At 40.2% G+C, this 15,668-nt stretch overlaps 1 protein-coding gene across 2 annotated transcripts; it reads left to right on the top strand.

The window, feature by feature from the left end:
• The first annotated feature begins 3,197 nt into the window (after positions 1 to 3,197).
• Positions 3,198 to 13,479, top strand: LOC107815844 (zinc finger CCCH domain-containing protein 5). Of its 2 annotated transcripts, none has more exons than XM_075238641.1 (9): positions 3,198 to 3,781; positions 5,080 to 5,232; positions 5,359 to 5,496; positions 5,640 to 5,798; positions 7,005 to 7,097; positions 7,773 to 7,889; positions 8,188 to 8,262; positions 8,464 to 8,687; positions 12,296 to 13,479. In XM_075238641.1, the coding sequence occupies exons 1-9, from the start codon at positions 3,404 to 3,406 to the stop codon at positions 13,086 to 13,088; spliced, it is 2,130 nt and encodes a 709-aa protein (XP_075094742.1). In that variant the 5' UTR covers positions 3,198 to 3,403; the 3' UTR covers positions 13,089 to 13,479. The 2 variants fall into 2 exon arrangements, with proteins under 2 accessions (XP_075094742.1, XP_075094741.1); XM_075238640.1 differs by having other exon boundaries at positions 12,287 to 13,479.
• The last annotated feature ends 2,189 nt before the right edge of the window (positions 13,480 to 15,668 follow it).

Here is a 15,668-nt window from a genome sequence, read left to right as displayed (position 1 = left end):
ACGTATCCATGCAGCCCATTCTATGAACGAGAACATTGTTCTCGATGGACTGCCGCAGCCTACGAAGAAACAAGAAGCGAAGTTGACGAAAAACGAACATAAAGGCAGTACCAACAAAAAGATTTTGAAAGACTCACCTGGTTCAAAGCCTGCCGCAAACCGTGAAAAAGATCCGATTCATCACCGGCACCGGCAACGTCCTCGATACCAGTAAACAGGTCACGAAATGGATCCTCTTCATCGTGAGGCCTGTCTAGATCGAGGGCCCCCAGAGTTTGAGCTTCCCGAATCACCCCTACAGAAAAAGCGGGAAAAGTAGGCGAATCCTCGATCGCTGCTGCCCCAAGTGACTCGCTCGGAGCATTCCCCTCGGCTCGGAGGGGTTCGAGGGGCTCTTCGATTGTGACCCCTGCCGGTTGACTCCGATGAGAGGCGTCTTCGACATCCGATAGTTCGGGGATTCTACCTGAACCTCTCTCCGGTATATTTTCAGTTAGAGACGGAGCCCTATAGGGCATCGTCGATCCAGCCGGCAATGAAGCATCGGTGGCTCTCTTCATCCGGACCGCCAGCATGGACTCATTGTCCTCTTCTTCTTCTTCATCCCTTAGGCGCAAAACGGATTCTACGGTCAAAGGAATAACATTCTTGTTCGGCTTACGAGTCGTCCTCTTCTTCGGTTTTGGATATTCGGGCAACGAAGCTCTCTTCTTTTTATTTTCCTTCACCGGCCTTGGGACGGAGGTAAAAACATCCTCCTCATTAGACAGAGGTCTCAAGACTGCGTCTTTACCCAAGCCTGCATATGGGAAACCTTATAAAAAATATTTCGAGAAATGCCTCGCCAGAGTCCGAGAAATGAGCTTACCGTAATTTTTGGCCTCCCACCGACCCTTAGAAAAATCACGCCATGAGCGCTCGGCGTATGTGGAGGTCGAAACAAGAGCCCGTACCCAATTCTTGAGGTCGGAAACCGCTCCGGGCATCCAGGGAACCGCTACATCACAAAAAAGGAGTGTCAATAAGAGAATAAATGAAAGAACAAAATATAAGCAACAACAAGATCACACTTACGTTTCATATTCCACTCCTCGGGAAATAGCATCTTTTCAGTCAGGATTAGGTCCGAAGTCCTCACCCGAATGAACCTGCTCATCCAACCCCGGTCCCTGTCCTCGTCAATACTCGAGAACAAAGCCTTAGTAGCCTGACGCTGGAGTTTTATTAACCCTCCCCGAAAAAGTTGGGGACGATACAGCCGGATAAGATGATAGAGGGTGAACGACATCCCCTCGATTTTGCTCACAAAATATCGGATCAGGATAACGATCTGCCACAAAGAAGGATGGACCTGGCCTAAGGTTACCTGATACTGTCGACAGAAGTCGATAACGACGGAATCGAGGGGACCCAAAGTGAAAGGGTAAGTATATACGTTCAAAAACCCTTTCACGTAAGAAGTGATATCTTCGTCAGGGGTAGGTATTATCACTTCTTTTTCGCCCCAATTGCAGTCCTTCTGTAACAGATCGAGGTGCTTCTCAGTAATCGAACACATGTACCTCGATACCGGCTCACACCGGCCAGGGACCGATGAACCTTTATTAACTTTAAAATCTGAAGTAAGGACGCACGCCTCGGGGACACACTCCTCTGGCCCGCCGGTGTCTCATCGGCGACACACTGTGAAGAGGAAGTTTTCTCTTTTTGAGGAACGGTTTGCGATGTTTTTGCCATTTTTGAATTCAAAAGTAAGGAGTAAAAGAAATTGATAGAGATTTGGTAGAATCGAGGGGTCCTTTCGGAAAGAAATCATAGCTTTTCTGGTAAGTTGGAGAGTATAAAGAAGAAATTGAGAGATTTTAGAAGATAGAAAGTGTAAAAATGGTAGAAGATAAAAGTGAGAGTTATTTATAGGTTCAAGCGGCGGCGGTTCATTATCAGCAGTGGCCGACCACCACCTGACATGCATTAAATGCCTTGAAAGACTAAACTGACGGAACAGCTACCATATGCGTCATGGTCGAACCTGATGGAAGCGACAAAATATAATCCGATCGAGCTGTTGAAAATCATATCGTTTCTCGTCATATTTCTTTCTGAGAAACGAGGGGATTATCTGTATACGGTCGAAATAAATTTCAGCCTTGGCATGTCCGGTACGGTTCGAAGGGTAGTGTATCGAAGTAAGATCCCGAAGGGGGGCACGAACTAACCTAGAACCGGGGAGGCCGGTTCTTGATGAGATCGATATCATAATCAAACTCGAACAAGAATCGAACTATGATGCGGGAAGATCTATCGTGCTGATAATCCAAAAACCAACCTACATCGACCTGGAATCAATTCAAGGGCTCGAACCAGGGTCGGGCTCGAACCAAGATCATAAATTCGAGCCGAAATCAAGCTCGAACCAAAATCGAGGATTCTAAGCAAGATCGAGCTCGCGGACAAAAGCCGTTGTAATCCCACTAGAGAAAATCTTGGCAAAAATTATGGAAAAGCTGATTTAGCATGGGTCTCCCACTGAATGTTTATTTTATTATACTTGGAGCCAAATCTCTCCACTATAAAGAGGCTTGGTTATTATTTCTGTAAGGACATCTTTTTTCTGAGATTTACATTATATCAAAAATATTATTTCCTCTACAAGAAAGGGTGATCATTACAGTTTCTTAGACTGATTCTATTTTTGTTAAATCCTAAGGTTCACTGTTCATGATTGCCTTATCCAGATTAGTTTTTCTCCAGTCTATATTCATATTTTTATTTTTCTTTGCATTTTGTGTTAAGTTGTACCACATATCTTCGGAACTGCGTATAAATTCAACTCTATCCATTTTTCGGGTAAACATATATATTTTACATGTTTTTTGTACACCCGACATACAAAATATATAAAAATATTTATGTCATTTTTTTCGAGTTTCAATTCGAAATTTCAATTAAAACCAACTCGAATCTTCACCAAATTTTCTCAAAATTGAAATATAAACTCTAAAGGATATTCTGAATCATTTATAATAACACCAAATTCAAATAAATAATAATTTCTCCAAACCTGATTTTTGAATTCAAAACTTCGATATTTTTTAATGATTGTCAATAGAAATATTATTGTTTTTGTAGGTATACTGATGTTGATGTTAACATCTTCATGCCAAAGATTAAAAGTGGCTACTTTGTGTCATTTACACCCCGGTGCGCTTCTCTCTCTCTCGGTTAATTTTCATGTCCCGTCTTTTCCTTTTTCATTACAAATTCGCAAACCGAATACAACTTTAAGCAAAAAGGTGCCTGCTAGGCTGCTACTATGAAATGTATGTATTGATCAAAATTCAGAAGAAACCAATTTCATTTCATACAAACCATTGTACTGACACTCTATTGAAACCCTAGACGTATGACGGAACCGATATCAATCGAAGAAGACGACCAGCAAGTATCGGAACTTCAACAGTGCGGTGCGGCGGCGACGATATGCAAAAATCGCAAGGAGAAACGGAAGTTGACGAAGAAGGAGAAGCGGAAGCAGAAAAGGAAGGAACTCGCCGAGAAGGCGCGCCAGGAAGAGGAGGCTAAGCTGAATGATCCGAAGGAGCTTCGCAGGATTCAGCTGGAGGAGGAGAAAGAGAAGGAGAGATTAGAGAGAGAAAGGAGAGAGTTTGAGGAGAGAGAAAGAATCTTCCTCGAAGAACTGGCTCGAAAGAAAGCTCAAGAGGAAGAAGAAGGAGAGCGAAGGAGAGCGAAAGATGAGGAAGAAAAGGCGAAACAAAGCCAGGTACAAATCCTTCGTGCCAAACGCACTTTCACATTCTTTCTGTTAGCTTAGAGAAATATATGCAGATGTATGCATCGAACAGTTATTTAGTTTTAGCAGTCAACTTTGAGTTATGTGGATTGTGTATTAACTTTATTGGTCATGTTTGCTCATTAACCTGGTTAGATCAAATATAGGCCCCAAGGCTTTGGTCTAAGCCTCACACGTGATGTGTGGGTTATATGCACGTACAGGTTCAGGTGCCACTGGCCCTCAGGGATTTATCAGTTATAAAAAATAAAATTCGAATATATTGCTAGCACGTTGGGAACTAAGGTTATTAGATGATTGTACAATGGACATTATGTGATGAATAACAAAATTGAGGTAGTAATGAAATTAGTCATAAGTTTGCTAGCATTTTTTTGTTTATAAAAGGACATGCGTAGCAATTGACTCTCCCAATCGTTGTACGACAGTTAATTCTAAGTCAAACGCAGAGAATCTTGCATTTTGGGACTTGGTTGAAATTTGAAGCAGTAGGAAACATTTTGGTGGATGCTTTCATATTTTCTAGAGACGCAAAAGTAGGAAGTTGTTTAACAATGACCACGGTGCAGAGAGAATGTGCATGGGAGTTGGTCGTTGCAGAAAAATTGTAAAACCAAACTATTCTATTTTGGTTTCAACATTTGGAACAAGAATATATCTACAAAAACCGAGTGGAAAATGTAGCATATCACATGCTTCTTTGATTGCATAAATTAGTTTGTGCTTTCCAGATTATTGACCTTAGCATACAGCCACAATTATGTGCACAGGTAGTTCTATTGCCGTTATAGCAAGGTTTGGTGAGATATGTGTGTGAATGAGTGTCTTTTATTTGACATGCATAGCAATTCAGGTATTGGTCCTTTGATCTAAATCATCGGTGTTACCCTGTTTAACATGGTGAACAAACTATTGCTTGCTTAGTTGCAGACAGTTCTGACATCTTGTTTCGCTAACCTTTATTTTTTATTTTTTTAATCAAGTAAGGAGTAGTTTCGTTAAGAAATTGGAAAACTCTCATATACAAGAGGTATACCGAAAAAGGAAGAACCTACAAATAGACATGGTTCTATACAAAAACTCCCGATCTTCTATTGTTTTGTAAATTTTTCACTGTGGGTGTTCGAAGAGCAGCATATGCAAATGCCCCTTTGACTCTCTCTATCTCTCTCTCTCTCTCTCTCTCTCTCTCTCTCTCTCTCTCTCTCTGTAGACCTGTTATGTCTGTCTTACATCTTCAAGTGCTGCGATGCATGCAATCCTAGCAGGTTGCTCTTGAGAATGAATCAGATGGAGATGACGAGTGGGAATATGTAGAAGATGGGCCTCCCGAAATTATATGGCAAGGAAATGAGATAATTGTGAAGAGGAATAAAGTGAAAGTAAAAAAGAAGGATCCCAATCATGTGATTGTTAAAGAGGTACTGATTTGTAGTTCTCTATGCTATGTGTATTTCCCAAAGCCATCCTGTGTCCTCTTTCAAAATCCTATCACCTAGTGATTGCCAAAATAGATGTAATGTAAAGGCTGTCCTTTGCCGGTGCAGGATCCCAATAGGCCAACATCCAATCCACTGCCTCCACAATCTGAAGTATTTGCTGACTACAAGAATGCTTCATCTCTTTCAGCACAGCAGTTGTTGGAGAATGTTGCTCTACAAACTCCGAATTTTGGAACTGAGCAGGTAGACATCTACAAATCCTAATTAGTATGACATTTTGTTTCTATTTCTTTAACGTAAACTTCTATTATTCAAAATAAGTACTCTCTTCTCTCCTCTCATTTTGTCTATCATGACCATCTGCTTTCTTGGTTATCACATGGCAGGATAAAGCTCATTGTCCTTTCCACCTAAAAACTGGGGCTTGTAGATTTGGTTCACGCTGCAGTAGGGTTCATTTTTATCCTGATAAATCCTGCACACTGCTCATGAAGAACATGTACGCTGGACCTGGTCTTGCTTGGGAGCAGGATGAGGGGCTTGAGGTCTGTTAGTGAAGTCTTCATGTGGCTCTAGTATCCTGATTTTGGTTGTTGCCAATCTTTAGTAGTTTTCAGTTACTGCATTTCTTTGGAACTTCTGTTATTATTGGTCAGTTCTTCCTTAGGCTTCTTATGCTTCTCAATACAAAAGCAAAAAAGCACTAATGTGAGTGGTAATATTACAAGTCTTTGAGTTTTTGGGTGTGTCTACTTTTTTACTTCTTTACTTGCATCAGTACTGGATCAATGTTGGTTGTCAATTGTCAGTAATGAAATATGATGTCAAGACTCAAGATGTGGCTGGAACACTAATCCTCTTTTTTTCTGTGTGGCTATTTTCTTGTTTATCGAATTCACTCTACTTTAAGTGTGTAGAAGCTTTCTGTTTGTTCTTTAACTCCCTTAAAACAGAATATCTGCCCTGAAAATTCTGGAGGTACGTGTTTCTTCTGCGCATCAGCTGGAGACTCTTATCGAGCTCTGTGTCCTGTTTTGCAAAGTGAGCCAAAGAATTTTGAATGTAACAGTTGTTGTATGTTTGTGATTTCTATATTTTGCATTTCTTCATGTTATTTACCCTTCTGTTTTTGGTAATAGAGAAAAGGAAGACTGACAAGAAATTATTTTTTAATTGGATTTGTGCTGCTTTTTTTGCATATATACAAGGTATCACTACTGTATCCCATTGGTATTTTTAAAGATAGGTTATGAATTTCCATGTGCTTTGCCCATGAAAAAGAATCAGGCCTGCATGTAAGGGATCATACTGAAGGCATGATTAAGTATAAATAAAAGTGTGCTCTCTCGAACAACTTAAGTTTTTAAATGAGATAGTCACACACTTTAACTGAAGCTATTAGTTTTAGCAAAGTTGAGGGTTATTAATGATCTTTAGATAATAGTAGGTTGTCCAGTGCTAAATGTTAAAATTCTGGATTTTCCTTTATTGGATTTAATTCTTTATACCTGCATAGTCTTTGTATGTACATGAGTGTGGCTACTAAATTTGTTTTGGGTAGTTCTATGTAGTTTTAATCTGCAAAACCTTAAGAGTCTTTCTGGTTTTGGCTTATCATAGAGCTTGTTGGTAATCCGTTGAATATTTAGTTGTTAAGTACTTGCTAGTTGTATTTGAACTTCTATTTATATTTCATATACTATGCATATGTTTGTGCAATCAATTGTGGTCCACTGTTCTTTTTTCTACAGTGTACAGATGAGGAAGTTGAACGTAGTTATGAGGAATTCTATGAGGATGTTCACACAGAATTTTTGAAGTTTGGAGAAATTATAAATTTCAAGGTAGTTACTTCTCTTTCTTTCTGTTGTTGCTACTATGTCCTCAATTTGGGATGTAAGTTCCTAAATCAGTGACAACAGGGATATTCTGTTTGAAGTGAGCAGTGTCCTTTCCTACTCTTTTAAAGCATGTTGCACATAGTAAAAACTTACAGTTTCACGACTCCTTGATGAAAGAAGGATGATTCAAAAGCTGAGTTGTTGAGGTGCCTTACAATACTCTAGCCTTTTCTCTTAGGTATATTTGGTTGCCAAGGAAGCAAAAAAGAAGTATTAAAAAGTTAGTTACTTTGCACTTTAGGTGCGTTTCATAAGCAGGAAAGTCATGGGAATCGTAATGACCTTCCCACAGAAAAACTTCCCTCCAACATAAGTCCTGCAAAAGTTGCCGGATTTCTGAACGGAAGTGGTTCTCTTACTTCTCTTTTTGTTTGGCGAAACACATGCATGAAAATTAGAGACCCCCCCCCCCCCCCACACACACACACAAAAATCAACTTTCTTGAAATCCAAAAGAAGCCTTGAGGATCTAAAACATGTAACAATATATGTAAACGAAGGAGATCTTTTGGAGAGCTGTATCACATGACAATGAGAACTTTTATTTGCAAAGTAATGCTGTTATTGAAGGAGTTCTCCTTTAATCTGGGTAACCAACAAATATGTTTCCACATGTAGGTGTGTAGAAACAGTTCATCTCATTTGCGAGGGAATGTTTATGTACACTACAAAGATATAGATTCTGCGGTGCTTGCTTATCGTTCTATTAATGGCCGTTACTTTGCTGGCAAACAGGTATTTGACTTCCATTCAAGTTAATGGTTTGTGGTTCGAATGAGATGCATTTTGCTGTTTGTTATTCTAATTAGCTTTCTTTTAAAGAGAACTGACCGAGTGAAGCAAATGAAATTTCCCCTTTTGATTACAGCCTATTGTTTTCTGTTTACCTTGGAGAGTCGAGGTTGTAATACTAACGCCCTAACAACACACTTCTAGGGATCACAATACCCCATATATGCACTTTGCTTACTTGCATTTGAACGACTTGGTTTAGAATGTAATGACAATTGCTTTTTTTTCTGGTTCTTGATAGATTACATGCGAGTTTGTTAGTGTAACAAAATGGAAGGTTGCCATATGTGGGGAATTCATGAAATCGAAGCTTAAGGTACAACTTGAATCTCACTACTCTTGCTTATGTGATGTGTTATGACTTAGTTGCTAGTTGCTCTTTTTTTTTTTTTTTTTGTCAGCATTATTTTAGGGAGTAGATTAGTTAAATAACATCTTTATTGTTTCCCTGATTCTGATCTTAAGATCATCTTTTTCTCCTAATTTATTAACATGAATTACACACATGTATTGACAGTCATGCTCTCGTGGAACGACGTGCAACTTCATCCACTGTTTCCGCAATCCTGGTGGGGATTATGAATGGGCAGATTTGGATAAACCACCGCCGAGATACTGGTTAAAGAAGATGGCTGCTTTGTTTGGATACACTGATGAGTCTGTCTATGATAGACGGCTTGAACTGAAAAACTCAGAATGGACGTTGAATTCCTACAAGATGCCGACAGCTGATTCTGACAGGTTTGTTAGCTTTTTGCATCTTTCATGCGAACTTGATAGTGTAGCGATAATATCTTGATGCTTTAGTCTTCATAAAAGATTATATTGATACTTCATTGTTGGCTATCTGATTTTAAGAGATTACAATGAGGCATGCATGTTGGATATGTGAGTGGTGGCTAGCAGGTGGTTGTGTTGAATTTGAGCGGGTTAAGAACGGTTAAAGATAATTGGGTCAAAACCCAACCCATGTTTAATGCGTGTCAAAATTGGGTTAGATGATGGGTAATTCGGCTCAAACCTGTATTTTGTACACAAATGTAGAAAAAAGAAAAGGCAAAAACTCTTTGATTAGCCATTGCCCATCTTAAAAAATATAGAAAATTTAATTCCATTCATTACACTATGTTTTCAGAATGAAGACATTTGTAGAAATTTGATAAACAATATTCCCCAGTCTTTCAGTGAAATACCAATATAAAAAAATATAGAAAATTTTAATTCCATCCATTACACTATATTTTAGGAATGAAGACATTTGTAGAAATATACAAACAACAACAACAACCCAGTATAATCCCACTAGAGGGGTCTGGGGAGGGTAGTGTGTGCGGTTGTACGCAAGCCTTACCCCTATCCTGGGGTAGAGAGGCTGTTTCCGATAGACCCTCGGCTCCCTCCCTCCAAGAACTCCCCCACCTTGCTCTTGGGTGACTCGAACTCACAACCTCTTGGTTGGAAGTGGAGGGTGCTAACCACTAGAGCAACCCACTCTTGTCCCCAGTCTTCCAGTGAAAAAATTAATCTGACCAGATTGCAACCAATCTTGGACATGTAATGAGACAAAACCAATTACTCATTGACCTAAGTGCATGAATTAAATCAATATGACGGATTGGGTCTCCATTATACGGCTCACCTTTCTCTTTAGAAATATTTGCAACGCCTGATTAAATAAATCCATGAATACAAAACTTGGAATTTTTTTCCTTTTCTGTGAATACATTTATTGTTCTGGATTCCTCTTAGCCTAGCGGCTCAGTTCTCTAATTTTTTGTGATGTATGTTGTTGCAACAACAACAACAACAACCCAGTATAATCTCACAAGTGGGGTCTGGGGAGGGTAGAGTGTATGCAGACCTTACCCCTACCCCTAGAGGGGTAGAGAGGCTGTTTCCGAAAGATTTTCGGCTCGAAAAGAAGAAAAATAAACACTAGACAATAGGTCAGTGACAGCAGTAGAAGATAAAAAATATTAACAACATCGTAAGAAATACAAAAATAGATGTAAAAGCAATAACTATAAACAACAATACTACCATAGAAAATAGTGAGGAAACTACATAAACCACTAACAACTCACAGCGAAACAACAACAGGCCAGCCCCGCCCCCGGAACAACCCTAACCTACAACCCTAATGCTCGACCTCCACCCCTTCCTATCCAGAGCCATGTCCTCGGAGATCTGAAGTCGCGTCATGTCTTGCCTGATCACCTCACCCTAATACTTCTTAGGTCGTCCTCTACCTCTCCTCGTACCTGCCAATGCTAACGTCTCACACCTCCTAACCGGGGCATCTATGCTTCTCCTCCGCTCGTGCCCGAACCATCTAAGCCTTGCTTCCCGCATCTTGTCGTCCATGGGAGCCACGCCCACCTTCTCCCGAATATCTACATTCCTATTCTTATCCAGACTAGTGTGCCCGTACATCCATCTCAGCATCCTCATTTCTGTCACTTTCATCTTCTGGTTATGGGAATTCTTGGCTGCCCAACACTCAGCCCCATACAACATGGCCGGTCTAAACACCGCTCTATAGAACTTGCCTTTGAGTTTCGGTGGCACTTTCTTGTCACACAGGACTCCAGATGCTAATCTCCATTTCATCCACCCCCTCTTATACGGTGCGTGACATCCTCGTCTATCTCCCTATCCCCCTGAATAATTGATCCAAGGTACTTGAAACTCCCTCTTTTAGGGATGACTTGAGAGTCAAGCCTCACATCCATGTCCGCTTCTCCCGACTCATCGCTAAACTTACACTCCAGATATTCTGTCTTAGTCCTACTCAACTTGAAACCTTTAACCTCAAGGGTCTGTCTCCAAATCTCCAGCCTCTCATTAACGCCGCTTCGCATCTCATCAATCAGTACTATATCATCAGCGAACAACATACATCATGGCACCTCCCCTTGAATATGGTGTGTTAGCGCATCCATCACCGGGGCAAATAAGAACGGGCTGGGCGCAGACCCTTGGTGCAACCCCATAACAACCGGATAGTGCTCCGAGTCACCTCCCACAGTCCTAACCTGAGTCTTAGCTCCCTCATACATGTCCTTTAATACCCTAATGTAAGCTACCGGCACACCTTTCCCCTCCAGGCATCTCCAAAGAACCTCCCTAGGAACCTTGTCATACGCTTTCTCTAGGTCAATAAACACCATGTGCAAATCCTTTTTCCTATCCCTGTATTGTTCCACCAACCTCCTGATAAGGTGGACAGCTTCCGTAGTGGACCGACCCGGCATGAATCCGAATTGGTTGTCGGATATAGACACTGCCCTCCTCACCCTTCCTTCCACCACCCTCTCCCAAACTTTCATGGTATGACTTAGTAACTTGATGCCCCTATAGTTGTTACAATTCTGGATGTCACCTTTGTTCTTGAACAGCGGTATCATCGTACTCCACCTTCATTCATCTCGCATCCTCTTCGTCCTGAAGATAACATTAAATAGCGCAGTCAACCATTCCAAGCCTGCTCTACCCACACACCTCCACAATTCCACCGGAATTTCGTCTGGCCCGGTCGCTCGGCCCCTACTCATATTGCGCATAGCTTCCACTACCTCCTCAACCTTAATACGCCTACAATACCTAAAGTCTTGGTGACTCCGGAGTGACCCAATTCCCCTAGCACAATGTCTCTGTCCCCTTCTTCATTAGGTTAATGGGCGGTTTGAATAAGGTTTCATCATGCACGGTTGTGAGTGGGTCATACAATTTTGGGTTCAGATTGCCATATCTGATTATTGTTGGCTCCTCTTTCTTCCCTCAGTTTCATCATTCTTTTCTAATTTTAGATGAAAGATGTATTATCTCCCTGTTTAATTTTCCAGAAGACTAAGGTGTGGGTGAATACATGGATGCACATCAATCTTGAGCAAGTATGAAATCCTTTGACTACTTGTCTGGATCCAGTATAGAAGAATTTGGTCGAATATTAGAACAGGTGTAGATGGTCTAATACTCCATGCCTGAATGAATAGGGTTCAACGAACAATCTGTTAGGGTTCAACGAACATATTGGAATGTTATTTCTGTATCCTTTTATCTTGTCATCTGTGTGTTCTCAAATTGGCAGGTTCCCCAAGGGCCCTTTTTTTTTTTTTTTTTTTCTTGTGATGAAATTCTCTCCTGTTTCTTTGTAATATAAGCATAGAGTGCAGAAAGCATGGTTTAAAATTCAAGACTATTTTAAAATAATTATGCTTAATGGCTTCCTTGCACCATTGAATATTACTGACAGGAAAAGGCATAATTTTTTGTTAGCGTACTTTGTTGTTACTATTTATTATATGTTCAAGTAAAACTTCTGATGATAAGTTTTCTAGAATTGACAGGCATCGCTCTGTAATGTCGGATTCAAGGGATAGAAGGTCTCGGTCAAGGGAGAACAGAAGTTCTAGGATCCACTATAGGGATTATGATGGTCATAAGAGGGCACATCAAGAGAGAGACGGCAGTATTGATAGGAAACGGCGCAAAATTCTTGATAAGAAACGATACGTAGAGGAAACAGGACAACATGAAGAGGAAACAAATCAACATGGTAAAAATAGATATCATAGTAGTGACTCTGATGGGGGTTTATCTGAGAGAGAGAGAGAGGGAGTTATTAGGCGCAGTCACAGCAGAAGGAAAAGATCAAGAATCCACCATAATGAAAAAATGGGGCATCGACATTGTAATGGTGACAGCAAAAGAGGGGTTAGCCATTCTGACTCTGATGATGATTTGCCTGAAAAGAGTAGATATAGAGATGCAGGATCTGGAAACAAAGGGAGGGGCTCAAGACATTGGAAGGAAGATCAAAGTACAGATTCTAGTGATGAGTGGTTGAGTGAGATACGAGACAGAAATTGCCATCACAAGAAAACTAAAAGAAGAAGCAGGTCTAGGCGTCATGACAGTGCTCCATCATCACCCGATCGCCGGGATAAGAGAAGAGCAAGCCATGATAGTAATACTACTGGAGATTGGACTGCTGCTGCCACAGATAAAAGAAAGCCAAGTTCTAACAAGAGTGTCGATTCAGATAGGGATTACCAATATCATCATAATGAAGACATTGAGGAAAGAGGCCGATGGGAACCTGATGAAGGTGCTACTGCAACACTCTCTAAAAGTAGTTAAGGGTCTGAAATTGATGATTCTGAAGATCACAACGTGGAATCTGAGCTGAATGACGATGGGGACTATAGAGGGAGTACATCAAGGGGGAGCGACCGATCAAAGAAGCTAAAAGGATCTAAAAAGAATAATAGTAGTCATGAGGAAAAAGACGGGAGTTATGATGGACACAAACAACATTAAGTTAAGCTCCTAAGGCAGTCATTGCATTACTAGTTTCAGTGACTTTCATACCCTATATATATAATCAGTCGAAAATGTTGGGGAAAACTTAGAGTGTAGATATGAATGGTCTCATGCATCAACGATTGGTAAATTTTGGTCTTGATTGTAAATGGTGGAGTCTGACTTTGTCCGAATTTAATTTCCCATAAAATTCCATCTGCTGCTGGAAGTATGACCATTTAGCCCGATCAGTGCTATAGTACTTAACGTTGATCACACCTCCCTTAAGGTGTTCAGCTATTTCTTGATTAGAAAATCAAGACTATTAGCTATGAAGTTAGACTTAACGAGGTCACATTAAAATCCATCGGTAGTAGATTTCCAATATAATTCTCTTACGCTTCTGAACCCTTGAAGCAGCACGGTTAACATAGCAAATCACCCTCAGAGGGTTTAACTAAGAACTTATTGGTAGGCGCTTATCTTGGATGATTGAATGATTAGTGTGTTAGTTCACTTGATGGTATTTCGTAAACTAGCTAGCTCTTCTATGTTGGATGAAAAAAGGATGTAGTGTTCAAATTTGCTTTTTTAGGAGTCATACATATGGCTCTCTTTGATGAATCTTACTGTGATTAATATTTAAAAACTTGCACTTATGCTATTCTGTAATATTTCTTTATAAAGGACGACTTAATTCTGCCCTACATTTTATAAAATCAATCCTTGAGAAACATACAGAGTTACATTGAGATGCTATATGGAGAGGTGAATTTTGAGTTTTGAATAGGCTTATATTTCTGATATATACGTGTAAAAGAAGAATCCACTTTCTTCTCCCCCAATTTTATGATTACTCTCCAAAGATAATGCTTATGTGCAACTAATTTTTCAATTTTTTATTCTATTATAATATATAAGTTAAATAAAAAATTTAAACTCCGAATGATGAATTATGCAAGTAGTTTCAGAGTTTATTTGGTGTGAGAAAAATCACCAAAATTTAATTATGGCTTATGTGTCATCTACTACAATAAAGGGGTATGTGGTTTTTTTAAAGTTGATTATCACTTATTAATAGTCAAATCAACTACACTTTAGTCAAAATGGACTAGAGTGCCCACATAAATTAAAAAGAAAAAGAAATTAAGGAACTAGCGGATAAAATGCTATAAAATAATTGATTACAATTTGAGTAGAGAAAAATTATTATAGAAAATTTCCTCGTACTTTATATTTTATGTTTTCCTAAATGTTCAACACATTTTTCTTTTTGAAATGGACATATAACTAAAAATATTTTTAGGCCATATCACCACCGACCTAAAGACTCGAGATTTAGATTTTAGTACTTATTTTTATACTACTCTCCTCGCTCACCTCCTTCCCCTCCAAATATCCAACATTTTTAGAGCTCTATTTTTCTTCATGAATTGGCAACCTTGCGAAGTTTTATGTCTCTTTTTCCCCTCTCCACGCCTCAGAAAAAACGAACTGAGGAAAACGCCGCCACCACGACCTCCAACTGCAACCACCGACCTCCTTTATTCTAATTGAGAGTTGAGAGACAAAGAAGCTGAATTTCACCAATATTTATTAAAAAAGAGCTGCCCATTTCAACTTCTAATTTTGGAGTTTGTGGAAGTGTTTCTTCAATAGTTAAAACGTTTTTATCTCTTTTTTACAAACAAGGTTCGTTTGCCTCAAGGGCGGCTCAATAAAATTAATGGCCTAACGTGAAATTTTAATTGGAGACCTTAACAACAGATTTCCGGCGAACGGCGAGCAGTCCAGCGACCACCCCACGCCGACGCCATTCCTTTTGTCTTTTCTTCTTTATACCTTTCTCTCTCCGTTGCGTCTCTGCTTCGAGTTCAATTGGGCCACTTGTGGTGAGGGTGACAGCCCTACCATCATCTATTTTTCTTAGTTCTGTGGTGTGTTGTGAGTGCTGCAGGTACCATTTTTGTGGATGTTTGGTGACGGGAGGGAGGCGCACGCGCAAAAGCAGCAAAGCAGGTCGGTTGGCAGAAACAAGGACAAAACATCGGGTTCTACAGCATCAGGAGTATACCAAGTCGAAAGTCCAGGTTATATTTGCGGGAATTGGTACCTCCCGTCTCTTGTTTCTCTCTCTCATGTCTTAGTTGATTTGTTGTCGTAGTAGTACGTAATTAGTTCAGTCAATTTAGTAGTGGACCTATATTCCCAGTTTTTACATAGACTTCCGTAGGTATAACGGTTGTAGTTTTTAATGGCAATGTAGGGTCATGTCCTCGGGGAGGGCGGGTGGCGGGGCGGGGATTAGGGAAAGGGTCGGGGGTGGGACGGGCCCCATAGGGGGTAAGAGGAACAAGGATTCCAATAGATTGAGAATTGGATTGTGGAATATAGGGACATTGACGGGTAAGTCTATAG

This window comes from Nicotiana tabacum, chromosome 19, assembly GCF_000715075.1.
Source record: "Nicotiana tabacum cultivar K326 chromosome 19, ASM71507v2, whole genome shotgun sequence".
Taxonomy (NCBI): domain Eukaryota; kingdom Viridiplantae; phylum Streptophyta; class Magnoliopsida; order Solanales; family Solanaceae; genus Nicotiana; species Nicotiana tabacum.
Note: the sequence above shows the minus strand (reverse complement) of the source record. Positions and strands in the feature narration are given on the sequence as shown.